The sequence below is a fragment of the Sphaeramia orbicularis genome, chromosome 10 (assembly GCF_902148855.1).
Source record: "Sphaeramia orbicularis chromosome 10, fSphaOr1.1, whole genome shotgun sequence".
NCBI classification, from domain to species: Eukaryota; Metazoa; Chordata; class Actinopteri; order Kurtiformes; family Apogonidae; genus Sphaeramia; species Sphaeramia orbicularis.
The window spans coordinates 23,136,141-23,163,441 of record NC_043966.1 but is presented as its reverse complement, the minus strand read 5'-3'; the positions used below and the strand labels follow the sequence as shown (position 1 = coordinate 23,163,441).

Genomic DNA, 27,301 nt, shown 5'->3' with positions numbered 1-27,301 from the left:
TTTGTTACATTGCAGTAGGCGTATTTTTGCCCTTAAGGTCAGTTTTACAAATGTATATTTTAATGTGCACACGGGGCTGGTCTTAAATGGGTCAAACATACATTCATAATGAAACTACACTTGACTACTGAGGGGCAGGGGGTGTAGTTCATGTACTTATTGTTTTATTGTCAGTAAACGAAAGCATTTTCCAGGTCTATAAATGTAAAGCTCATTGCAACATCAGTGTTAGACTGCAGGCTACTAGTCAGACCCACTGATATCCTGTGTTTCCTAAAGTAGGTGGCAATTTCTATCTTGCGAAATATGCTGATGTTATTTCCTTGTGGGGGGTTTTTTTGTGACCTGGTGTGCTAAAAGTGTAATGTAATATCAGAGGACCTGGCAAGAAAGAGCCAGCAGTCTGCCATTGTTGAGGTGCCTAATTGCCAGTAGGGGTGATCATCAGTTTGTGTGTAGTATCAGCGTCGTCCTTCCCCCACCGCCTCTTTTTTTAACTTCTAGCAGAAGTGCGGATGTGAGTTGCATATTGATACGGAACAGGCCGCCACTTTTATGTTTTTGTTAATAATGCGTGCATAGCCAATGATCATTTTAAGGGAGCTATGAATCCAGAGGAGCAGACTGTAACGTGGTTGATATCATTAGGAGTGCTGAGCTCGCCTAAAAAGAACATAGCGGACCCGGAGGAGTTTCTGAAAACATCGCTGAAGGATGGGGTCGTCCTCTGCAAGCTCACCGAGAGGCTCATACCTGGATTCACTCCCAAGGTGAGTCGTTGATTCAAGTTAACTTAAGTCAACAAATGGAAGAATGATCGACGGCCCTGGCTGAAGGGAAGGGAGGGGTTTGATGAAAACGATACGGACTAGAAGTTGTTCCCGGAGCAGCGGCAGGGCCTTCGGTTTCACAGTACACGAACCGTAAAGTTTGAAACAACAGCTCGTTTTCTTTTACATGATCGCCAGTGCAACGACTTAAAGCTGCATTTGGAGCTATTTCATGGATGTGATTTCAAAAAATGTGGTTTCCTGTGAAGCGATGTGAAATGTTCCGCATTCTTGACATGAGTGAGTCGGTGTGAACACCCACCAAAACAGGACACATTCAGCCGCAACAGTGGATCTAAAACAACCGACCACAGGCCCCGGGAACAGAGCCCGGCCTGTGGCTTTAACAGCACCGTAGGCCTCAATATAACTTTTTGCTGCGATAAACATCATTAGTGTGACTGACACATGCTTAGTTGTTGAGATGACAAAGTTGATAATGATAAATAACAGTTGCAAAGGCTGTTCGTCACTTCCTCCTGAAAGCCTCGGCTCTTCCCGGTGCGACCTCCCCTTTGAAAAACGGCATCATGTTGGGTCAACGTAGCGGGAAACGGCTACAATAAAACCGGAAATAGAGACTTCTCTCTTTTAAACTTGATTTGATTAATTTTACGACTAGTTAGCTGCTATTACGTCTTAGCTGTGACGGCGTCTTCAATTGAAAGTTTACCTGCGCGTGACAGTCGTTGGTACGTCACGACGCAACTGTTGACGTCGACTTTATTTTGAAAGCTGTAAAAGTGAGCGGAAGTGGAGCTAGCTTAAATGCGGCTACTTTGACTTTTCGGTGGTGTTAATGGTTATGTATGCATGAAGGAGACGCAGGAAGAATCCACAGTTATTTTGTAAACTGCAGGTTACTCCACTTAACACTATCACAACAGTCGTACTTTATTCGCTTGTGTTTGTGTAAGTGTCATGGCGGTAGTGTCGGACGGAGGGTTTGAGTAGAGCTTGTGTCAGATGTCTTTCTGGCACACTAAGCCGAGCTGTGTGTTTATATATTTATTTCGTGTGTGTGTGTGTTCAGTATTGCCAGGACCCGAGAACTGAAGCCGACTGCATTTCCAACATCCGAGAGTTTTTAAAAGGATGCTCGTCCTTGAAAGTAGAGGTAAGTTGCCCCTCTATCTATCCGTCAAGTTTCATCTACAAACCGTGCGATATTTTTGACATCCTCTGACCTTTCTTTGCTATTATCTTCTTTACTTAGCCCACTGCAGTTCAACAGACAGGACTTAACACACACACTCTTGTGTTGTGATCTGCTTACCCTGCTGGCATGTCTTCCACACACCTCCATGTGGAGTGAGCTTAACCCTACATAAACAGACATGCTGTCAGTCACTCACATGAACACAGAAAGGGAACTGTTGGCCTCCATGACTAGTGTGTCTGTTTTCAAGTGGCCTCAACTTAGTTTTCAGCAGTGTTTACTTCCTTGTTTTATTCCCTTTCTCTCACACACCATAATGACATAGTTTTTTGCTTCTTGCTGCTTATTGAAATCCACCCATAGGTAGGGCTGAAATGAATAAAAAATATCAGCAATGTGCACTATCTGAATCCAAAAGCTGCAATTTTATGAATATGAAAATAAAATGTGTTGCAAAGTTATATTATAACAGAAGCATTGTGCTACTACAGAGATCATACAATTCAGAATATAAAAATCAGTTCCCACTTAAATCGTGGCTCAAATTGACAATTGGAGTATGTTTTAAAATAATCTCTATGCTTTTTTTGTGTCTCTCATTCAGCCCTACCCCTAGGCATATGCTGCAGGCTTGTATTGTTTTAAACATGTCCTAATATTAGACAGGGGCAAATGAATTGCAGATGTTGGGAGTTTACCCTCTTTCTATACCACTCAGTTTGCAATGGCCACACTGGACAGTAATTTCTCCTCCAGGTTTATAAATACATTTTTCTGGTCTTGAATCACATCACTTGGTTTCTTTAAACAGCTAATTGAGTCAGCAAGCCTGGCACGCTGCAAAGTCAAGTGGTTCAGTAGTTCTGCCCAGCTGGCTTGTTATGTCTGGGAGGTCCCCTTTGCTTTTATCCACAATCCTGCTACAGCCCATAATTAGACCTTTTGCAGCCAGCCAGTGGGCCGGAGTTTTTGGAGAGCTACTGTCAAATGCATCAGCCAAGGGATGCCTATGGCACTACAACCAGCCCTGCCCATCCTTTGGTCAGTGATGTGATCATAGTTAGCGAAGTTTTCTCCCTTATTTTCCACAGCAAATAGTGCCTGTTTGTCCTATGACTGCACTGCACAAAGAGAGCAGTCATACAGCTTTCACTTCTGCCCTGCGTTACAGAATGGGGAAGTGCCATTAACTGCTTAAAGCCTGTGATTTTCTGCTGTGTTGTGATCTTTATGAGTTAAGTTTTTGTTTTGATTGTGTATAGTACACAGGTATTAAGAGTAAACAGTTTTAATCGTATGATGTAGAAGCCACCGACCCTGTACCATGATCTTGATTTCAATATGGAGACAGTAAGTAATAACTGACTGAAGTCAGTGTCTGACTTAAGACTATGATTTATACTTGGTAGAATGCATAGCTCTGCCAAAGCCCCATAGTGAATCTCCCTGTCTCACAAGAATTAGTTTGACCAGAATATGTTTGAAAAAATGATGTAAAAATATAGGATCGACTCCTTTTTCTACATCTGCTGTGGAATACAATGGGTTTGTCCTTGGCCCATGCCTTTCTCTTCAACTAAGTGTTGATGTTGTATTTTGAATACTTTAAATTTAATACAACAAATCCGAATAGCCTCTGAAATTCCTTTGTACCTTAAGGCTGATGTTATACCTTGAGATGTAACAGTCACACCTGCTTAAACTCTGAATGAGGTCGTATACAACTCATGGCCAAACCTGTACTACTCAAACTCTATATTTAAGATGTTTTATTTAAAATGTGAAACCTTATCCACCGAAAGAAAGAAGATAGCGGTCTGAGACAGAGCAGGCTAGCAGTATAACTGTGTGTGTGTGTGTGTGTGTGTGTGTGTGTGTGTGTGTGTGTGTGTGTGTGAGAGAGAGAGTGAACACATCTATGTGCGCAAGTGCACAGTGAATTGCAAATGAGTCTTGCACTGTCTTTTTTATTACAAACCACTAAGTCTCAAAATATGGGTCATGCTCAACATGTCAGTTTTGATCTCTGTCTTGTTATAGGCTTATTCAAATCCCTAAGTGTGTTCCTTTGTGTGTGTCTTTCTATTGTTTGTGGTGGAGCGTGGAGGATGTTTTGTGTGTGTGTACGCACTTAGTAAGCTATACTACTCAGATCTGTGTAATCAGTAGAAATAGTTCTAATTTTGGCTCATTCATCTTCCGCATGTGACGTCTTTCAGGTTATATGAAAACATGATACTGGGACTTTTGTTTCTAACAGCTGTTTCTTTTCCATCCAGGGGTTTGAACCCGAGTGGTTATACACTGGGGAGAATTTTGGCAAAGTCCTGGCCACCTTGCTGGCAGTCAACTTTGCCACACAAGGTAAGAGTTTTGCAGTCTCTTTCAGTACCTCCAGAGTCTTTTTTGTTGAGAAGAGCTTGATAATATTTTGTCCTTTTTGAAAGTACAGAATCAATATAGTGATGCTGGCTTATATTCAGTTTATATTGAAGTAGTCTAGTATGTTGTTTCAAAAAAAAACAGACATGAAAATGTAATAGAAAGGAAAAAATAAATGTCACAATGAAATTGCATAACACATAGCATGTTTTAGTGTGTGTGACTTCGTTGTCACTTGGCGTTAACTCTCCATTAGACAAGTTTAGTTACACAGTACACAAAATTGTTAGTAGAGATGCTCTGTGCTTTGGGGTGTTCAGGATGGTATGTTATTTTTCACAGACTTTGAACATGCAGCCATTTTCAGTCCTGACTGGGTTTGTTATTTGCAAGCAGCTGGCATGGCAGTGTGTGTTTGCATCATGCTGGGTGCCATATTTACTCATGTGCATCCATAGCCTGATACATCCTGCATATTCTATTCATTTGGTTGTTTTATATGCTAGAACACTGATTTTAAAGCTTCACCATGAAATGCATAACATAAAGTGACTGAATATTAGCATGTCCTTTTAGACACACACTTACTCCTTACTCAAGTGCAAGTCTTCAATAAGGACGGCATAAAATGGTTCGCATTGCAGCAGCCCTAGAGCAGTTTGGGGCTAATTGCTTTGCTCGAGAGTCCTTGTTTAGGGGCATTGAAGAGGTTATGCCGGTCTCCCTTCAGTTTTCAGCTTCCAGAGAGAAATTCAGCAGCCTTGGAATTACGCAGTCAGCATTTTTAAACCAAATTGCAACCTCTGCATGTCACAGAATGCTTGACAACAGTCGCATAATGCTTGAATTATTTGAGAATTTACGACATTACTGTAATGTAGCTATACTCTGTCAATGTGAGGATGGAGCGTAATGTTTTATCATTTAGTAGTGAATCAGTCAATAACTACATCATTCGCTCGATTAGTAGACCTCATATTTCAAAAGCTAGAAGAATAATGTGGATTTTTTTTATCAATAAATGAGAGAACAGTAATTATCCCTACGCTTATCACAATTTACTGCAATTATTTTGCATAATTGTGATACTCATCTCTATTTGCTTGCATGAAATCAACTGGATGCAATATTTCACCACTATTTTCATTCTCTTCTATTTGAGAGTTGATTATTTTAAATGGCAGGATTTTTTTGTATCCAGTGTCATTTTCAGTAAATAATTCTTTCTTTCTTCATCTGTCTATTTAAGTTGTCCTGTGCAAAATTTGTTCATAAATCCTAAAAGGCGCAGATAATTTCCTTTTATCTATTCCAGTGTCATTGCTGATAAGTTTTTCATCATTAGTTGTGAACTATGGATAAGCATCTACCGTAATGCTGGCATAAAATGAACAGAAAAAGACAATTAGATACGCATTTGCAATTATTTGCACACAGATCACCATGAGCATATTAGTCATGTGATATAACTGATATTATCAAACAGGAGACACCTTTGTAATTCCTTTAGGTCTCCATGTATGTATGCATTTCAGTGATCCCACTTTATGCATCTCTGCTAAAGACTGCACAGCATGTATGCTTGTCAGGGGCACAGTTTTTGAACATGCCCTATAAAAATGAGAGTATGATCCACAGGGTGTAGCTGACAGAAGGGCTTGTTGGGCTTCTCTGTATGTGTATGGGGAGTGGCGGGCAGAATCCACAAGAGCCCTCTGCATTATACACCGACTGTCCACCTGCCCGCTGTGTACCCTTATGATATTGGTTGAGCCTCAATGTGATGCACCCTGAAGTCTCGGCATATGGGCACAAATAGAGATGTCGAGTCTTCCAATTGAAACACAATTGCAGAAAATTTGATACAGCATTTGCAATTTACTGCTGGTATGAGAAGTATTTGTGATTTTCATGAACTTTGGCATCCATGAATTTCCTGTTGAGTATAACTTAGAGGTCAGTGAGACTAATCGTGCTCTCATTACATCTTTGAGCCTTCTGTAATTTACATAATGAGTGGACAGCAGACCTGGCTTGTATCCATTTAGCACTTTATAGGGAGTCTGTAGTGACTGAGTATGCCTCTGCTTGTTAGACTGTAAGAGATTGCAGTGCAGCCATGTGTCATTCTTCAAGTGAGTACTGGCAACAAAATTGATACCTCTGTCAGTGAAGCTCAAGGGCTGCACTCACACTGCAGGACAGCTGGCAGCTACTGACCCTAAATCATTCTTTCTCTGCGGCAGTGGCTCAGTGATGACACTGTAGAGGGCTGGATGTCAGTAAGATAAATCCAATTTTTTTTCACCTTAAGACACTACTGAACTGCACTTAAACATAAATATTGAAAAAATACATCCCCTTACTTTTTGCTGCTGCTTGATCTTGTTTCAGAGCCATGTGCCAGTTTTAGTTAAATCAGATGATTCTGTTAGGCATTGTAAATGTGTATTCCATGAGTGCGCACGTTGGTTCCCTGTCTTGGGGCTGTGCAGAGCAATGGGCCATACTTACATGAATTACCATCAAATTGTGATGCTCAAAGGTATGTGCACCTGGGTTAAATGTTGTGGTTTGTACGTGGTTGTTTGTTTGGGAGGTGAAGTTGTGACTTTCACTGGATGAGAACAAGGCAGTTTTTAAGTTCATCCACCACTCTGTTCCAGAAGTAACAGAGGCTCCATATTTTTTGTGTGTATCCATAGACTGTGCTGCTGAGAGGTCATGTCCACAGTCCAGTGCACCCACTCCTAGCCAGTCGACGTCCTCACACACTCTGTCCTCTGCCAAATCCAAAGGCTCTCTGCGTAGACAATCCAAATCAGTGGTAAGGGATCTTCTCCATATATTCCTTTTTACCCCTCGGCCGAGGGGCATTGTAATTGTTTTGTCGTCTGTCCGTCTTTCTGTCCATTCAATGACATAATTGCATTATCTGAAGAATGCATTTAGATATCTGCACCAAATTTATACTGTGGATATGTCTTGGTATGGAGCAGAAGCCTACTGGCAATATGTGACCTTGACCTACTTTTTCAAGGTTAAATGGCCTTGTGCAGTTATAACTATCTGAGTACTTTCAAGTATGTATGTAATAAGTTTTACACAAAGACAATCTAATTGAATTATAAGGCAGTAACTTTCAACAGAATCTTATACTATATTTGGGCTGAGGGGTATTAAAAGTGCGCAGCACGTTATGCTATTATCTGTTTCTCAGTTTTTTACACTCCCTCATGCTTGAAAATATCAACAGATTACACATTTGTTTCATATATTTAGTCATAACATAGTGGTCGTTCTACCCAAGAGAACTGCCAATGCATTTTAGTAGGACAAAATATTCATATCAAAAAAAGGACAAATGTTTTTTTCAGAGGTTGTGAAAAATAAATGTGCAAGACAGGCTGTTCAAAGATTTATTGAATATTTTTGTCATTGCACTTGACATGCAAATATTTGCACATATCTCTGTGATAAAACATTAACAGTAATTATCACAATAATCATACCAATATCACAAATGATAAGATAACCTTCAGTATAATTTCAGTGCTTGGATAGCACCTGTGAACCCGGTCTGCAACATGCATGCACATGTTGCATACCAGTAGAGGGTAGCAATATCCTAGTTAAGTGTCTACTCCATGTAACACAACTTCTGTTGTCACTAGTTTCCTTTGTGGTTTGTGTTTGTGTTCTCACCCTCACTGATAACCCACCTCACAGGAAATGTCTGAAAACGGTGGAGGTGGGCAACTGATGGTGAAGGCCCGTTTCAACTTCAAGCAAAACAATGAGGATGAGCTGTCATTCAGCAAAGGCGAAGTGATCCTTGTGACACGGCAGGAAGAGGGAGGCTGGTGGGAGGGCACGCTTAATGGCAGAACAGGCTGGTTCCCCAGTAACTATGTCCGCGAGGTCAAACCCTGTGGTGAGTTGGGCTGCAGAATAAAAGACCCTTCTTAGAGTTACTGAAGTGGTCATGGTACAGAAATTGCCTTTTATAATGTTATTGCTTCACGAAGTTGTAGTTCATTGAATTATTTTGTTATTCTTATGTACTTCTGCTTAGATGTAAACTGCCCCACACCAGCTTTGTATTTTTACTTTGTGCAATGACAGTAAATTTTAATCTAACCTACAAAATGTAAAAACTGTCTTTAACTCTTTACTTTTAATATCTCTCTAATCTGTCTGGAATATTAATTGATGCTGATTTGAAACTTTTACAAAACTAGATGGTGCAATCGGAATCTTCTGTGTAAATATTACCCATATGAGTACAATTTTTGTACCACCAATACTTTCATGTATCTTTGACAGAGAAACCATTGTCCCCTAAAGGAACTCTGACCAAGAACTACTACAGTGTGGTGAGTGGAAATTCTGCAGCACATATGAAAATAGTACCCATTTCCTTTCACTTGAATATGTTATGCAACACAGTAGCACATAAAATTATTTTGCCACTTCATCGTATGTTATATTGTGAATTTTGTCAAAACATAGGTTTGCATGTAACTGAAACCTTGATTATCACACAAGCATCAGAAGAAACAAGCAAACTAGATGAACTGAATGGCATTTTATTAACTGTTTAATGGTCTTAAATGAGATAATGAATGTATGTTAAATTATGAATTAAAGTTTATGCTGAATGTCTTGACTTAATATAAATAACTGCGTTTAATACTCAGTCACTCTGTACTCACACAAAACTTTGTCACTGGTTAAGTCATCTAAAAATAACCAGGAGTAATGATGTATTGTGAAATAACTAACGTACAAATAACACACAGTCATCCTGTAATTATCCTGGTAAACCACTGTTATTCCAAAACGTAACTTCTGAAGGTTCTGTGTAATCTGACAACATAAACATAACATATTCTGCTGATTGTGCTGCATTTGCAGGTGGTACAGGACATCTTGGAACATGAGCGGGAGTTTGTCAAAGAATTACAAACAGTACTGAGTTGTTACCTACGACCTCTGCAAGCCAGCGATAAGTAAGAGCAAAGACAAGGAGGCCAGATGGCTATGAATTTTCAAATCACACAAAATGTTTTTGGATAGTATATCATAACAAGATTGTTGAATTTTTACATTGTCTTCAAGCAAAAGTGTTCAATATACTTAAGCTGCATGATACGAAGGAGAGTCAAAACGTTCTCAGACAAATTTAAGAAAATGTCTATTTATTAAAGGAACAAAATTCTTTTTCTACATGAGCTCAATTAGAGTCTAAACACTTTTGCAATCTGTTTCCAGAGGTAGATTCCTTCTTTGTAGAATTTCTCGGGCTGTGCACAGCATATTTTGAAATTATAACATTTGTCTGAGAACTTTTTGACTCTCCTTTGTATATTTAATGTGGTAGTGCTGCTGTTGATGTTCTTTGTGCATATAGCGTCAAAGTCCTTATATTCTGTGCTTACAAATGAATTGATAAATGTTTTCCTGTTCAGGCTCAGCAGCACAGACAGCGCCACCCTTTGTGGAAACCTGGAAGAAATCCTTACCTTCCAGCAGGGTTTGTGTGTGGCTTTAGAGGAATGTACCAAGTAAGTCAGGCTAGCTATTTTGTAGTTTGATATATAGAAGTGTAGTAACTTGCAGGAGACCAATGTTTGGACCACAATGTACTGTTCAGAGTTAATGCATACCATGAATAACAGCATTGTACTGATTTAGAAGTTAATTGGTAATGATTCAGAGAATCATAATTATATGTTATACATTGTTCTCTCTCTATTTCTGTATGCCTTCTTCATTCGTCATTTCACCTTCATCCTCTGTCTGACATTATTTCTGTCTGAATCTGAATTCCCAGGGTTCCAGAGTGCCAGCAGCGTGTGGCGGGTTGCTATTCGAACCTGATGTGTCAGATTAAGACTCTGTACCTGGCTTACTGCTCCAGTCACCCTTCAGCAGTCTGCATCCTCACTGACCACAGGTTAGCTTCTGCACTTAGACAGTAACAACCTGTAACATCACAGCTGTTCTTGATAAATGAGATTAACAGTGTACATTTAGAACCCTGCTTTCGCAGGAGAACTGTGTTAGGTTGCATTTAAAGATTTCTATTACGTATTTTAATTTTTAGGTCAACTCTACAGGGATTATTCCAAGTTTGTAAGATGACTTAATTAAAATACATTATTGTCTGTACTAGTTAAAGACTTTTCATAACATGCTTTTTTGCTGCTGATGAGTTGTACATCTTTTGCCACAAGATGTCAGACTTCCATCTGTAAATGAAAGTTAATAGAACTTGTCTGTGCCTCAAAGCATCTTCATTGTACTCACAGGGAAATGTATTCAGATTGTATCTCAGTGGTTATCTCTCTGTAATCCTAAAGTTACTATACAAAAGTAGTATTGCTATAATACTACATTTCTACAGACAGTCTAAGTTATTATTGTTTGTTCTGTAGAAGTGGCTTGTTGAGATCACACTGTGAGCTGCAAATTGAGTTAAAATACATGCAGGAAGTTGACTGTTGACAGGATATATACACTGTGGTTTGGGTGATATGCATGCAAGCTGCTTCTCCACAGTAAGCACATTTGCATTTCCAGTTGTTCATGTGTTTGTGCCACTCTGTGCTGCTACAGAATACTGTGATTGAAGTTTTTGATGATGGAAAATCATGAATGGTGTCATTTTGCACACCTCGTGTCTGTAGTAACCTACAAAGGATATCCTTCAGAGAACATGTGCAAAAAATTGTGAAATGTCAATTCAACATGAAGGCCTCAAGTATTTTCTCAAACTGTTGATTTTACTTCATAACTGCTTTCTACCCTGCAGTTTATCTAGCAGTTGATACTATGGCATGTTAATTACCTCAGCAGTTCAATACCATTACTTGTGCATAACAACATATATTTGTATGTCAATAATAGTGAGGAACTAGACAAGTTCATGGAGAGCCAGGGAGCCAATGCTCCAGGGATCCTCACACTGACCACCAGCCTTAGTAAACCCTTCATGAGGTTGGACAAGTACCCCACCCTGCTGCAGGAGCTGGAGAGACATGTGGAGGTATTGTAGGATATAATGACAACTAATGTCAAGAAGCAATACAAATCCAAATGAAATTAAATGAAACTTTTAATATCTGACCTCCCCCTTCCTTATTTTTTCTTACAGGAGGCCCATCCAGACTATACTGACATTTTAAAGGCAACAGCAGCTTTTAAGAACCTAGTGGTAAGATGTGTGGGATCTGCATCCTGACTCTCAAACTGCTTCAGCTTTGTGAATGTTTAACAAGCCTTACATGGGCAGACTAATTCTTAAATGAGAATTAGTCTTGGCTATATCAGTTCATTTTGATTTCCAAGAGGAGGTATCACCAGACTCAGACCAAAATGTCTTTTGATGACCTATGGGCACAGACAAAAGCCAATGCTGGACAGACTGCGGATATCACTCTGTCAAACCACATCTGACCCACCTCATGTCAGTTAAATGGTTGTGATTGGCTCTACTCAATCTCAGCTCTGTGGAAATCAGTTTGAATGGGAGCAGTGCCAGACTGATCCGCCAGGCAGATGCATTTTGTTCCCAGACAGGGTTTAGAGTTCCTCATTTTATAATCACTGAGCAATCCTTAGTCAAACAACCTCTAAGCTTGCCAAGTCACTTGTTAATTATTGGATGGTAAATCTGTTAAGGTTAAATTTAGATTCAGATTAACATAATTGAACCCTAAGTTAATTCATTTGTCCCTCAGCTCAAGAAAAAAGAAACAAGTAGTCATCAATGACTTATTTACGGATAACTGCTGAAAACTGCTGAGCTCAACAATAAGAATTGTCTGTGGCAAGTGAAATCAGACTGGTGGAAACAGTTAAACATGTTCTTGAAACTGATAATGGAAGAAGCAAAGGAGTAATCTGTCATCCTTCTTTCACATACCCTCCTGATCAAAATTTTGAGACCAGTTGAACCTACTACTACTTAGAACCTTCTCAAGATCCAACAGTACAAAATGTAAATTTTTGCATTTTTCAACTGGTCTTAAAATTTTGATCAGGAGTGTATGTGTGAAGAATTGTATATGGACTATGCCGTATCAGTGTCAGTGGGTTAAAGCACTTATGAGCTGAACCCTAACAGTTTCAGTTGTTAAAATAAAATAAAAAAATAAATAAATATTTGGGTGTCATTGGAGGATGTAGCTGAAATTCTGACAATATATTACACAGTTTGTGCATTTGGTGGGTAAAACATCTGCATTTTTTATAATGTATATGTATCAAGTCCTAAATAACATCCTGAAGTTCCATAAGAAGCACAGGCTCTCAACGATGGCTAATGATTTAAAAAAAAAAAAAAAAAAAAAAAAGGTAAATAAATAAGTAATAAAGAGTAGGGGGAAAAAATCAACATTGAGCTCTGATCAGTAATTTAATCTTTTTTGAGATTGTTAATTTTAATTGACTATTTAGGAGGTATCTAATGTTAGTGTTCTGTTATCAAATGCAACTCCAGCAAGATGGGAAAATGTACCAAAAACTTTTTCTGCTTTACATTTGTTGAGAATGTTCCTACAGTGGGTGTGAACTGAAATGCCATCTTAGTTGGATTATAGACCAACAACCACATTATACCTGAAGTAGGATTACTCTTAGACACAGTTTCCTCGGTACAGCTCCTGGTTCCTACTAAGAATAGATGAGGTGACTCACACACACGTCGTTTTTAGCAGGGTTTAGCAGAGGAAAGCAGGAAAAAGAAACTGTTTCACTATTTTCATTTGCAAGTTTTCTTTGTGTATACTGATTATGTGGTTGGGTGGGTTGGTGCTTAAGAAATGTTACATCTTTGCAGTGCTCCATTTACAGAAGCTCTTTGAGTCTAATGCTCATTGCATTGTCATTTTTCTTGTCTCCAGTGGGAGATCCCCTGTATAGCACCTGAAAACATTTACATATGTTGCAAGCTATTTCTGACCGAAAAAGCTAATTCATGCAGTAAACAGAAATCAAAAAGATGTCCAAACTTTAAAAAGTATTGTAAGTATACTAGAGTTTCTAAAAACCATATCATGATAATCAGTATCAAAACACTGATATTACAGACCTCACATTAACAATTAAGCAAGTAACAATTTAATAAAAGTTAGTGTTACATTTGTTGAAATATTTAAGATGGTATTAAATGTCTTTAAAACTTTAAACAATTCAAAAGTCCACCAGGCTAAATCAGTTTTGGTTCCCATTAATTGATTTTTGTGCTTGTGTTTTTAGATGCAATGCCAGGACCTGCGAAAGCGTAAGAACCTGGAGCTCCAGATCTTGTCAGAACCAGTCCGAGGCTGGGAGGGGGACAGCATAAAAAGTCTGGGTCATGTGGCCTACATGTCCCAGGTCCATGTGAAAAATGGGGCCAGCGAGGTACGACATGTGCTTAGAAGACAGCTAAGATAATAGATTGTTATTGGATTTAGCAGATCAGTAAGTCAGAAAAAGGGATGTCGTCCAAAGTGATGAGAGAGCTAAAATCAATTGTCATTTCTTTCTCTAATTGCTAGGATTTAGCTGTCTTAGTACAAGCTGTAGATTTAAGTCCTCATGTTCTATTCAGTCAAAGAGAATAGGGAAGTATTGAAGAAGAAAACCATTACATTATTTATTTCATTCGTGAGCACAAAATGTACTTAAGGATGCACTGAAAACTCTATAAAAATCATTTATTTGTGTTTTTTTTGTGTCTCTAAAATAAATTAACCTCTGTTTAATTTTGAAAAATACTTGGAGATTTTAGGCTTGGTTGATGAGGGTAAGCAAACAGGAAGTGAAACATCACCATTTGTGCCTGTCAGCATCAAGCTAAAGTGCTCACTATTTGTATGACGGGATGTGAAGTCTCACAGTTACACGTAAAGGGCAGTGATCAAAATTGTTATGGTAAATTCAGCCATTTGTCAAGTGGTTCTCGTCTCTTTGCGAAATGTGGCCTCTTTGTTGCAACACTATTTTTTTTCAGTATCCACCACAAGTATCATATGTGAATCTAATGTAGGTCACCATCGGACAAAAAAACATATCCTCTTTTTGTGTGTGGTTTCTTTGTAGGGGTCGACTTTGAATCTGTGGTTGGAAATGAGCCCAAGAAAGACATTTGGATCCCTCTCCTTTTTAATCACACCCAACCACTTTCCAACCATATCAGTCACCATATTTGTTTCGCAACTCAACTCCCTTGCCACTTCATCTATTTTCCATGTCCGTGATTAATGTTGTTAAACTAATACTTAGTTGTTGCTTTCTTGCTGAGCTCAAATGCAGCTCTAACACTGGTTTTGAATCAGTAGGTGGGACATAACCTAGCAGGCTTTTTGTTTTTGAAAAGCAGCATAATGGACTGATTCAGTCACATCCACCTTCTTGTCATGAGAGGTGGAAAAAATTAATAACCAGATAATCTTTTGCTGAATATGAATATGCAAAATAGAAACGCTTTGATGCAAGAATACTACTGATGAAAGTTTCTTCCTCTTTCACAGGACAAAGAGGAGCGCTACCTAATGCTTTTCCCAAACGTGTTAGTAATGCTGTCCGCCAGTCCCCGGATGAGTGGTTTTATTTATCAGGCAAGTAGAAACCCCTGTGTCACTAATTGAAATGTTGGTTGACCCAAATCAAATGCCTTTATTTCATCAGGGTTTATAGTAATGTCTGTGGCCCCAATGCTATTATAATTAATTTGTTGACTCACAGTATTAAAAGAAAATACATGAGTAATTTCCAGCAGCAACATTAGTTTTTAAAATTACTGTCTTCTCCATTGCATTGGGTTTATGACATGACTAGAAGTGAGTAGTGGAATAATTTATGTGATTAAGTTTGTAAATATGTAATTCCTATCATTGTTTTATTTGTATAGGTACAATCAAGTCGGTCACTTCTAATGTCAGCTTGATATATATATATATATATATATATATATATATATATATATATATATATATATGTATTACATACAGTACATTCTTAACCAAACACTTGCATCATATCTTGTTTTTTTTTTTTTTTATCAATTTCAAATAATAACAGTGTGTACGATATAATCTTATTTCCGCTTTCCTTTTTGCATTTAGGGAAGACTGTCACTGACAGGTACAACTGTGACCAGACATGCAGAGGAGGCAGACAGTGTCCACTATGCCTTTGACATCACAGGTAAAAAAAACAAAAAAAAAAAACCCAAATCTACAGATACACCACTAATATTCATAACTTAATTTAAGGATCCTAGCCCTGAACAGAAATCTCAGAGCAAATTTGCATGACAGTACTATGAGAACTTATTAAAACTAGTAGATTTCCACTAGTAGATAATACGGCTCATCTCCTGGTAAAATATTCATGCTGATGTCTGCAGCCTACTGTGCTGCATGCATAGAATTAAAATGCCATTTATTTTAAATTTGTCAATCCCTTGGTATCTACAGTAAGAAATAGTAAATGGATTTATTTCCCAAAATCAGAAGTATCATAAATCCAATATTTGCAGAAAGAAATATTTGCAGTTAGAGCATCTAGGTTCACCCTTTAGACAAGTAAAATACAGACAGGTTCAGGACAAATTAGGCAAAAAAAAAATTCAAAATAAGCATATGTAAGTACAAGATTATGCAGGTTCAAGGATTTCTTTGATTAACACACATTCCATTTTTCCCAATAATTTTTACATTTGTCAGTAGTGAATCTTAATGAGAAGGTCAGACTTTCCATGTCAAAAATTTCATTCACAACATGTGTCCAGTCCATATGTGTTGGGGCATTCTCGCACATTTATTTTCAAGTTATGGCTTTTTTTACCCCTGCTAATAATATTAAAAAAAGATATAGGTCAGATTTCCTCATCTCGTGTAGATTCAACATTATTGATGCTATTTATAAATGCATTATGTAGATTGGTTATTTTAATGACATATTTGCATGTGTTTTTCTTGAACAGGAAGTATGATTGATCGCATTACAGTGTTCTGCAGTAGTGCCCTAGAACTACAGGAGTGGCTGGAGCACCTTCAGCCTTTTACCAAAGGTGGCAGTCCTGCGGGAACAATCTTAAAGGTCACAGAAACACATCCACTTTTTACTTAACGTGCGAAGGCAGAGTAAAGTCAAAACAATACCAGAAGTGTGCGGTGCATGTAGAGGTGTGAAAAAAGGAGTTAGCAAGCAGACTCATGTTTCTCTGAACGGCTGATTCTCATACAGCTGTGTATCTAATTTTTTTTTTTTTTTTACTTTTAGACCGTAGAGGGCAAGTCGCAGAGCATGGTCGGGACCCCCACTCACTTGTCTCACCTGGGCAGCCTTAGTGCTGTTAGTCGCGGGCCCCTGGAACCGCCAAAGATCAGTAAACCCTGGTCCCTGAGCTGTCTGCGGCCCGCCCCTCCCCTGAAACCCTCCGCTGCACTGGGGTATAAGGAGGTAGGAGGTTTTGGAGCTTAACTAACAAACCCACTCGATCCTGCTGTGCACCTTTTACACAAAGCCATGCAGATTCAGATCATTGTTTGTCATAAGCCACCAGAAGCCCACCTTCTTCTAAAAATCCCCATCCGCCCTCATTTTCAGTCTGCTTAAATGATCAGTGTTGAGTTTTATTCACAGAACTTTATTCCATAACTCAGCTCATGTTAGACATATTTGGGAGAACAATGTAAATGATAAATGTACTTAAGGTAGAATAGATGGGGTCAACTAGCCCAATCTAGTATGGATGCTCTGCTCTTTTAACCTTTTAGTAATCTATTTTTTTATCCACTTTTTTATGTTTTATGGCACTTCATAACAATAGCTGTAATTGTATGTAAATATACTTTATATTTTGTTTGTAATAATTATGTAATGAATCAACATGTACAGTACTGTGCAAATGTCTTAGGCCACCTTTAGCTCTGTCGTTTTTGCAGGATTGAAATGAACATACATATTTATTTCTCATTCTCTTTTCTTCACATGCAACAAGAAAATACAGGAAATATGTGCACAGCCTTAGAAGACACAAAAAATCTTAACTAAATCGACTCTAAAGGTTAATGTCACTGTTTAGAGTGATCCCTGACCCCATGACAAGAAGCAGCCCAAACAGTAAGAAACGGCTGACGTGTTAAATGAAACCTGGTGTAAAATAAATCTCATAATGTCTGAAATAAAAGTGTTAAAGACATCAAATGCAAATGGAGGTTACAGTAAATCCTACCACTTTCATTTATAGAAGCTGTTTTTTGCTGAAAGTTTTGTTTTTAATGTTGTACATACTTTCTATATATCCAGATTGTAACTTAATACAGAAACTGAGAAAAGCACATGTGAGGTTTACTAAACTAACACATGAATTTGGCCTAATACTTTAGCATAGTACTGCACATTCATCAGTATCAGGTATGGAATCATTATAAATTGATGTCTTCTCTAAACTATTGCATGTGAAACAGGCTGTGTGTGGTCCCAGGCTCTGTTTGCCCCTTATTTGTGTTGATGACAACATGAAAAACCATTGAGATTTGTGGTTTGCACAATGCCTGGGTCACCTAGATTAACAACTCTCCATGGCAGCCTACTTTATGTAACAGAACTGAGCAGTAGCAATAAAACACTTAATCCAGTATTGGGTGAAATATGGCAGGTCACAGTCGCTGCATGTTTATATTTTAGGTTTATGCTTGTAACGTCAGCTTCCGCAAGTGTGACAGGCATTGCAGGACACTGAAGGTGGCAGCGGTTAAGAGCTTTGAGTATGGTGTCAGTCACGCTGCGGTCCATGTAGGAGGAGAGCTTACGAATAGTTAACAGTCAGCACTTAAGTAAGTTTCAATACTCAAGAACTCCCACAGCAGAGATTAGCTACATGTGTTATACTTTATAGCCTGTAGCCAGCGTGAGTTTAGGCCCTTTGACAACAAATACTATATGAAAGTGTTTTTTGAATGCTGAATACTGCACATGAACAGCATTCTGTGTCCACTGTTAGGGTAGCAGAAAGCCAGCTTGGTGTTATCTGGGTGTTTTTCAGAGATTGCATGCAAAGTCTTCTCTCTGCCAGTTTCCTCATTTCTCCACATACTTTTCTGATTTTATTAAATTAATCACTCTATTCTGTATAAACAATGAGTAGGTGAAGGACGGGATGAAAAATGTTTACCATTAACTCTCTTTCACATCTTTCTCTCATCGTATTTTCATGCACATTTCCCCTTTTTCTCTCTTTCTCCATCCTGCCTTCTGTAGAGGATGTCTTATATCATGAAGGTAAGGTTAGATCTTTGTCAGTTTCTGTCTGTGTTTGTGGTTAAGGATGAGGGATGGGTGGGCGGCATAGGGGTTGCCTTTATGTGTGTTTGCTCCTGTGTTGAGCTGGCATGCTTCTTTTTGCTTCAGTCCTACCTCGTTATCTGTTGATTTCCTGTTTTCTGTGGCCCAGTGTCTCTGCTCTTTTTAAAAAAAAAAAATCTGTACATAGTAAAGTTCTCACACCATGAAGCGGTATCGTTTAAAAAAGATATGGCTGTAACAATTTTGAGTAGATACTAAGACATATTTTCTAAATCTTGCACTGCCAAATCAGGATATGTTGTGCCCCTCAGTGTAAAGTGATGAGCAAACCTTTGAAATATTTAATCAGTTAAGTTATTAAGGACTCATCATATCTGGTGTTTGTACAGTATAGTGTCAATTTTAGCTAGACATTCTTCAGTTTGTACTAAGAGTACAGGTGTCAAACATACCGCCAGCGGGCCAAAACCAGCCTGCCAAGAGGTCCAATCTGGCCCATGGGATGAATTTGTAAAATGCAAAAATGACATTGAAGATGTTAACAATCAAGGATGTCAAAATCATTTTAGTTCAGGTTCCACATACAGACCAATTTGAGCTCAAGTGCAATAGTTCTGTAAAATACTATCATAATAACCTATAAATAATGACAACTCAAAATTTTTGTCTTGGTATAAAAGCATAAAATTATATGAAAATGTACAATTGGGTGTTTCTTTGAAACTGGTCCCTAAAAACAGGACATGGGGGCTAAAAATTCAAACAAGATGTAGACTAATGTTAAGAAGCAAGTTTGGAAGCACTTTGGGTCTATTTTTAAAATGAATATTTACTGAGATAAAAGAGAAACTATTTTTCAAATAAAACACATTTTTATATTTTTAAATTATTTTTATACAAAAATCTGCATGTAACATGGTAATAAGGACACAAAAATTACACACCACTGTTTTTTGGAATATTTTTTAATTCTCTCACAGGTACATTTTGGGAATTGAAGACAATATGTAAGGCAGAGTGTTTCACAAAAATGATCGCTGTTACAAAATCACTCATGATTTATATTTATTGGGCAGGTTCCACATGTAACGCCAGTGGACATGATGAGTTACACACGAAACCTGGAATGAGACTGCCAATTCATGAAAAACCCACATGTGTGGATTAGAAAAACCACTAGGATCATCAAATTTAACACAGTGTCTTTATTTATAACAGTATATAAGACCAGTTACAGCCATGTGTTCCAGATCAAATGCACTGACACCTAGGTAGCTTTTCATGTCCCAATTTTGGTCCTATTTTTGGCCCCATTATTTTATTAAAAATTCATTAATTTTGGGATGGCTCAGAGCAAGAGTATAATTTTTTTTGCATTTATATGAGTTCATCATTAGGTACATCCTGGGTGGAAATATGTCTGAATTTCTCTTTTGTTATTGGGTCTAAAAAGCTGGCAAAGTACTAGATACCGAAATGAACGAGGTTTTATAGAAGCACCCATTTAGAAACCATCCTTTCCTAAAAAATTTGAATAATCTGAACAAATATAAACAACCTGAAATGTCTTGAGATAAGTAAGTGTAATTTTAACAATATTCTACCTGTTGATAAATGTTGTGTATTTGTAGATCCATTGTGATCTCTAAGTTGTAATGCATTGTGAAAATTGTTAAAAAGACATTTCAAATTGTTCATGTTCACATTTCTAATGAAACCTTGCAGATGTAAGCATTTTTCTAATGTAATTTTACTTTTTTCACTGCTCTTATTTTACTGGTCCGGCCCACTTCACATCATACTGGGCTGAATGTGACCCCTGAACTAATCTGAGTTTGACACCCCTGACTAAGAAGGAAATAATTTACAAGAATGAATAAACAACAGCCTGGCCGTATGTGCTGTTGGAGATAATATTTGATATTAAGGTGATGTCATGTGTAAATAGTGTAAATTTTTACACTTTGCATCTCTGTGGTCTGGATGATTCATTTACCAGATCATTTCAGTAACACACTACAAATGGTGTGGCTGGTATTTTGTGTTTGCTTTATATTTACGCATGTGTTGTAGTGGTAAAATGTTTATTTCAATAAGCTTCTTGTGAAGATCCGCTGCTCTCAAGTGGCAACTGAAATCAATTATACAGCTGTAAAAAGGGATAATGTCAGTGAACATGACAGCACTGTGAATAGGACTTTTGATGATATTCAAAGCATGGTTGTTCGGTACCAGAATATTGGAGTGGTGCTCAGTGTCCACAGTGCTGTAGCTGCCTGTCCCCTTGGTGTTCCACTGCAGTGAGTCTCAAAAATATCAAACCTCAATACACTTCAGAAAAAAGTGATTCACGCTGTGCTTTTTTTTTTTTTTTTTTAAATTGTGCACCTGCATGAAACTGAAGCCCAGAACACTTCTTTTAAAAGGTTGAACAAGAAAAGATTCAGTCAGGTATACCTCCTGATTCCTAGGAAAATGTGTGAGACAACGAAAAGTACCTGTAGACGTGACCTTTAGCAGACAGTTGTAATGTTTCATGATGCCGCAGAAATGGGATTACTACCTAGTTTCCACTTAAAGCAAAGAGAATGTGACGCTATAGAAAGTAGTTATAGTCACAACTGGGCAGCATCGTCTGTACTGGTAAAGTCACATCACTGACTTAACAGTGCTTTTTGGTATGTTAATTATTCATCACACCTTTGGTTTTTGTGTCCTCCGGAGAGGAAATACACATTTTGTTGCAGAAAAGAAAAAGTCATCACATTTACACTACAAAACCACATTTCTGCGGTTTTCTAGTGTAAAAATGTTAGAACATCGTTCCTCCTCAGTTTGTAAACACCGTCATACACATAGAGATTTAAAATAGAAAAGATTTTTCTCCTCATCTGTGTTTTTTCTGTTAAATGTCCTTTTCATTTCTGTACAGACTGGGCAGAATACAGCACAGAGATCACCTGGCCAGTTTGGTCACAGATAACACCACATGCTTGCTCTCTTTTGGATTTTTTGTTCTTTGTTGTTTGTTTATAAAGGATCTGCGTCCCCTGCAAGCTTGCATACTGTTTGGTTTGGAGCTTTGGCTTTGCAGGTGTGTTGAAGCAGTAAGTGCAAAGAAAGACAAACTGAAATATTGTCACATTCCTCCAGGACTCCAGCAAGAGCCCGAGACCTATGAAGAAGTTCCTGCCAGGCAACAGGAAGAAAGAGAGAAAGCCTTCTGATGACGAAGTTCAGACAAGAAAAAGTAGGATTTTTTACTGTAATGAAACTAAATATTTTATGGCAAAACTAAAATGTAGCCTGATATATGCCACTTTAACCCATGAAGACCCAAAACATCCACCAGCTACCAAAACCATCGACTGATCTAAAATGTTTAATACCTGTTGATCCACTAATCCTATCAGTGCATGTAAATAATTGGTGTAAAATGCAGTTTGTCATTTTTTCATACTCATCAGATATGACCCATTTGGCCATTCAGAGGCTCCACAGTGAACGTGGAAACACTGTCATCTTCTACAATGTTTACTCACCCATAAAACCTGCTTATTTTGATAAATGAAGGTGGATGGAGACACTTGGACTAAAAACTGAGAAAACTGAAGAAACAGTGACTTCTTCAGTAAAATTTGTCATTAACTAAACATAAACCAACAGCCCAAAGGTCCAATGGACTATTGGTATCAGTTGTCATCCGTCCATTTGAGAATTGAGAAATACTGATTTTTGAATTTTTTATGAATTTTTGAAATTTTAAAAATCCCTATTGGTTTAAAATGGGACATATTTCAAAGTGCTGTAACTTGAAAACAGTTTAAGGTATTGATATAATTACTATTGGAAATAGAAAAGAAGTCACATATGGGCTTTCATTTGGTGCTATGACCTTTGACCTTGAGTGACCTTGAAAGGTCAAACCCAAGCTCATCTTATGTCCAGATTTCTACAAACTTCTTCTCCAAAACTGTCAGCCAGAATCAATTGAAATTAATAGCACCAAGGTTTTTTTTTTTTTTTTTTAAATGGAGAAATATAGATTTTTGATTTTTTTATGAATTTCTGAAATTTAAAAAATCCCCATTGGTTTATAATGGGACAAATTACTATACTATAACTTCAAAACGGTTGAAGATATTGATATAATTACTATTGGCAATAGATAGGAAGTCACATATGGGCTTTTGTTTGGTGCCATGACCTTTGACCTTGAGTGACCTTGGAAGATTAAACGAATGTCAATTAATGTCTTTAAATGTGCCGTTGGACTACAGGACCCTTGGCCCTATTTTTGATATTATAATACTCAACTTTCAATCTGAGCTTTTATGAACATCTACATGATCAATGAGTTAAATATAGGAAAATATGTGATTTTCACTGAAAAATGCAAAGTACAGAGTATAATATTAGAATAAATGGAGATAAATCACTTATGAAAGATTTTTTAAAAAAATGAGAAAAAATCCTTTTTGGAACTGCCACAAAAGTAGCACTAGGTTTTTTATGGGTTAAACACCTCAACAGTACAGTTATTTCAAGTTTTGTTTTGGTATTGAAAGTAAATTGTGAAGTGTGGGATTTCATTGGATGTAAAATATAGATATACAGATAGGATGTTATAGGATTTAACCCTGTACATGCAATGTAATGTGTACTTTTATTGTTATCTGTTGTTGATGATTGTATTCAGAGCCTGCCATCAATGAAATCCAGGAATGTGTGTAAAATCACATGATGCTTTTCTGTAAAAATAAACCTCTTATTTTTGATATTGATGATACTCATCAGGCACAGCTGCTTTGGAGGAAGACGCCCAGATATTGCGGGTAATTGAGGCGTACTGCACCGGAGCGAGCCTGCACCAGACGACCACAGGTAAAAGCTTGCACGATAAGAAGGTTGTTGATCTAATCCCATCTTCAATTGCACATTCATCTTTAACAGCTCATGAATCCATAAGTGGTAGATTGTTATTAATTTGTTTGTATACGCAGCTGTGCGGAAAGAGTGCGTCCCTCAGGTGCTTTTACCAGAGGAGGAGAAGATAATTGTGGAGGAAATGAAGAGTAACGGGCAGACAGTCATTGAGGAAAAGTAAGGGCATAATTACTTTGTAAATAGAAAACAGGGATTTGTCATTATTTGTATTTAGGTCCTGTATTCATTTGTAATCAGATGTTGAAATATAATATTGATCCTGTGTCGCCTTGATGCATGTAACAGGCACCTTCAATAACACGACCTTGAGTTGATTGCTGCTATAACCTTCCCATCCAGTGTGATTGCAAATCCTGCTTTTACCTGCTGCAACAGGAAGCATTTTAATAAGTAAAATAAACATTGTGTTGTCTTCTAATGTCTGTTTTTTCCTGTAAGGAGCCTGGTTGACGCTGTATATGCTTTAAAGGATGAGGTTCACGAACTGAAAAAGGTAATAGCAAATTTTATTAGTATGTATTAAGAAGAACAGGGGATCAGTTGAGATTTTTTGTGAAAAGTGAGGTTGTACTGCACTTATCCCTTGTCGATGTTGGCTGATGTATCCGTTTGGACAGTTTATCCTACCAACTGGAAGTTTTACAAATTGGCTTCAATAGTGGCTGACAACAAGAGCTCAAAAAACAAAACTTATATCTAGAATCACTTATATTTTTGCCTTAGACATTCAGTCAACAGCTATCTCGTTTTTAATAACACTCAAAATTAACTTATTAACTTTCAGCAGTTTCAGCTTTTGTTTTAGGTTACCTAATTAATTGTCAAGATTTTTTTTTTTTATCGCTGTTAGAAACTGTTGTGATTATAGTGACCCAGTAGTATTACCTACATAAGGTATCAGTCAGCACACCCCTGTTTTTATACAACCACACAGGGATACCACCTGCTGTGTACTTTGGGCTCATTGAACTGTCCAAAAATAGGAGTATCAGTTGAGTGCATGTGAGGTAAAATTACTGTCTTTATTCAAGGGTGTCTGGTGACCTTAAAGAAGTGGTGTAATTGCCTCAGTGTCTTATGGGAAATGGCCATCTGACAGCATGGTGAAGGAGTGAAAATATTCCATATACACCATTTTCTACGGTGGCTTAATATGTTTTGCTGCCGTCTCCTCCTCAGCAATATATTATTTAGCTTCTGCTTCAACAACCTGAGGGCATATCTACTGTAGGTTTTACACTGTGTACTTCCCCATATAACCTCACCTGTAGTAAGTCAAATGATATATTTAACCATCTATCTACCAGCAATATGACCATTGTGGTTTCTTTTTGCTGAGGTTTTATTAAGTTTTGTTTGTATAGCTCAAAGTTGTCATACCCTTCAGTGTAGATTTGAGCTTGTTTAACCCTTTAACCCCTGACGTCTGTTGTGAGCATTCTAAATGTATGATTTATTTTAAATAGTTGTAAAGTTTCAACCATTTGCTCAATTGGAAAAATTTCAAAATGTGCTGATAGAATAGATCGTGATCTTTCCATAGATATCTGAGCATGCTCAGTGTACCCCCCACCACCTGTGGAATGGGGGGCAAAACACAGAGCAAAACAGTTTGGGCTTTTTTTTATCCACTGTTTTCCTTGTGTTTTTTTGTTTTTAATGTTTGCATTGTTGTCTTGATTTTCCTTCATTTTTTTTTATTGTGTTTTTACCAAGTTTTGTCCGTGTAACCGCGTTTTGGAGTTCAACCAGGAGCCAAAAGCAGTTTGATTTATTTAGAAAAAAAGAACCCCAAAACATAACCTTCTGGGACTAAGTTCAAATACTAGTTGTTGTTCAGTGTATTTCATTTCACAGTTCATGTTCAAGATCCCAAATCTCTTATTGATGTGCATTCTGAGTGCCTTATTTTATCAAAACCTGTCAAACTTCAATTCTTCTCTTTCTTTTTCTGTTATTCCACCCTGTTTTGACCCTAAAACACACAGTAAAGCAAAACCACTGAAGAAAAGGAGCACAAACACATACTCACAGCAGCTTTTATGACACTGATGACAATTCACAGCAGCACGTTTACCTGAAATAATATCTCAGGGGTTAAAGGGATAATCAGGAACAGTGTCAACACACTGAATATCATCACTGTCTTTTTCTTTCACAGGAGAATAAGTGGATGAAACAGTTTCTGGAAGAGGAGCAGAAGTCTCGCAAAGAGTTGGAGAGAGTGGTCAGAAAACTGGCCAAGCAGAAGAATGATTGTGCGTGGGATGACAGCAGCCACTGATCGCACCTGTACAACCATCTTTACCCTTGTGTGGTTGTGTGTGTGTGTGTGTGTGTGGGCACATGTGTTAGCCTGTTTGTCTAGGTAAGGGTCAGGTGTGTATGAGTGTTTGTGTATCGGTCTATGTCGCGCCTCCATATTTCAATCACACGTTAACAGAGTTGGACTTTCTCTCTCTCTGACGACGATGCCTGGAGTTTCCTCTTTGCTCTGAGTGCTGGAACTTAATGTGACGTTCCGATAAAATCTGATCTGTCTTCCTGATCCAGCCTCCGTAGACAAATGCGCTTCACCGGGAAGCGGCACAGCTCAGCGAGACTGATAAAATAGGATGTTTAAAACATATTTGCCTCTCGGCGTCTGGCACTGTGAACACTCCTCAGCAAAACAGAACAATTTTGGACAAAAAAGAAAAAGAACAAAACACGTTCTCTGCTGCTTCTTACGCTTCATTTGGAAATAGAAAAGGAGTACGAAGCCATCAAATCCAATAGGTGTTCTCTTGCATGCACTTCTCTTACAAAGGGGAATGATTTTTCCTCTTTTCTTTATTTTGACATTGTCATTCTTTATTAGTCAAGGGGCCCCCCAGCGGGAAAATTTATTGAGCTTTCATAAGCATGTCTGATTGACATTTTTGTAACATTTGAGACATTCACACCAGGCTGTTTTTGTAGGTATTAAACAGGTTTGCTGTTAATTTCAGCTGGTTCTTAGTGCAGCCTCTGATTCCTTATTTAAAAACTGCATGAATGTACAGTGTTTCTACAGTATGAATTCTGCATCAGAAATGTGATAATCAAGATATTTAGATATTTAGTCCAAAGCTATCAGGGATACAGCCGCAAATTAAAGAAAATAAGGCTTAACTATATATCATTTATTATACAGAGTGCGAAAAATACAAAGATATGTCCCCTATTCTTACTTAAATAAATTCAAGTTTCATTTTAACACATTGAGCTTGCTTTATTTAGATTTTTTTATATTCTTTATTTATTGTTCATATAAGCATTTAATTGTGATGTTAGCCTTATTAATATAGTTTGCTGCCTTTACATCTGTCTGAAATTCTACAAAACTACGCTGATATTTTAGGGCAGAAGAGAAATTTGCCAAGGAAGAGAAGGACTGAAGTTAATAATAGAGGTTTTTCATGTAGCCTCTACAGTTTGAACTGCAGAGCTGCTGGAGTCAGACTGAGGGGAATGTGCAGAGAGATTTATTTCTGGGTGTAACAACTAATAAAGTGCCTGAAGCGGTCCATAAACTTTAATGTTAAAGATTTGGGCTAATTGCATGATTTATACTGAGAATGTCACAAGTTGTTTGTTGTAGTATTTCAAAGAGAGTAGTCTGAGTTTAATGGGTCTATACTGGGTCGAAAAAAAA

General features: G+C 37.8%; 1 protein-coding gene across 5 annotated transcripts; it reads left to right on the top strand.

Moving 5' to 3' along the window:
* Positions 1–377: 377 nt before the first annotated feature.
* On the top strand, positions 378–27,301 carry arhgef6 (Rac/Cdc42 guanine nucleotide exchange factor (GEF) 6). 5 transcript variants are annotated; one of them, XM_030145549.1, is made up of 22 exons: positions 379–770; positions 1,864–1,947; positions 4,269–4,353; positions 7,077–7,198; positions 8,101–8,305; positions 8,698–8,747; positions 9,289–9,383; positions 9,843–9,938; positions 10,208–10,330; positions 11,284–11,422; positions 11,531–11,590; positions 13,636–13,782; positions 14,895–14,981; positions 15,489–15,570; positions 16,352–16,467; positions 16,651–16,830; positions 18,634–18,654; positions 21,832–21,928; positions 23,476–23,585; positions 23,654–23,781; positions 24,064–24,118; positions 25,787–27,301. In XM_030145549.1, exons 1-22 carry the CDS (start codon positions 606–608, stop codon positions 25,907–25,909), a joined length of 2,370 nt encoding a protein of 789 aa, XP_030001409.1. In that variant the 5' UTR covers positions 379–605; the 3' UTR covers positions 25,910–27,301. The 5 variants fall into 5 exon arrangements, with proteins under 5 accessions (XP_030001410.1, XP_030001409.1, XP_030001411.1 ...); XM_030145551.1 differs by having other exon boundaries at positions 380–770; positions 23,476–23,562; positions 23,682–23,781; XM_030145553.1 differs by lacking the exon at positions 379–770 and adding an exon at positions 1,724–1,742.

What these genes read in the sequence shown, in the direction of transcription:
- arhgef6 (XM_030145549.1), top strand. Translation starts at nt 606, where the DNA reads ATGAATCCAGAGGAGCAGACTGTAACGTGGTTGATATCATTAGGAGTG. An exon ending in GCTTTAGAGGAATGTACCAA is followed by an intron (nt 9,939 to 10,207) that starts GTAAGTCAGGCT and finishes CTGAATTCCCAG; the next exon opens with GGTTCCAGAGTGCCAGCAGC. An exon ending in TGAGTGGTTTTATTTATCAG is followed by an intron (nt 14,982 to 15,488) that starts GCAAGTAGAAAC and finishes TTTTGCATTTAG; the next exon opens with GGAAGACTGTCACTGACAGG.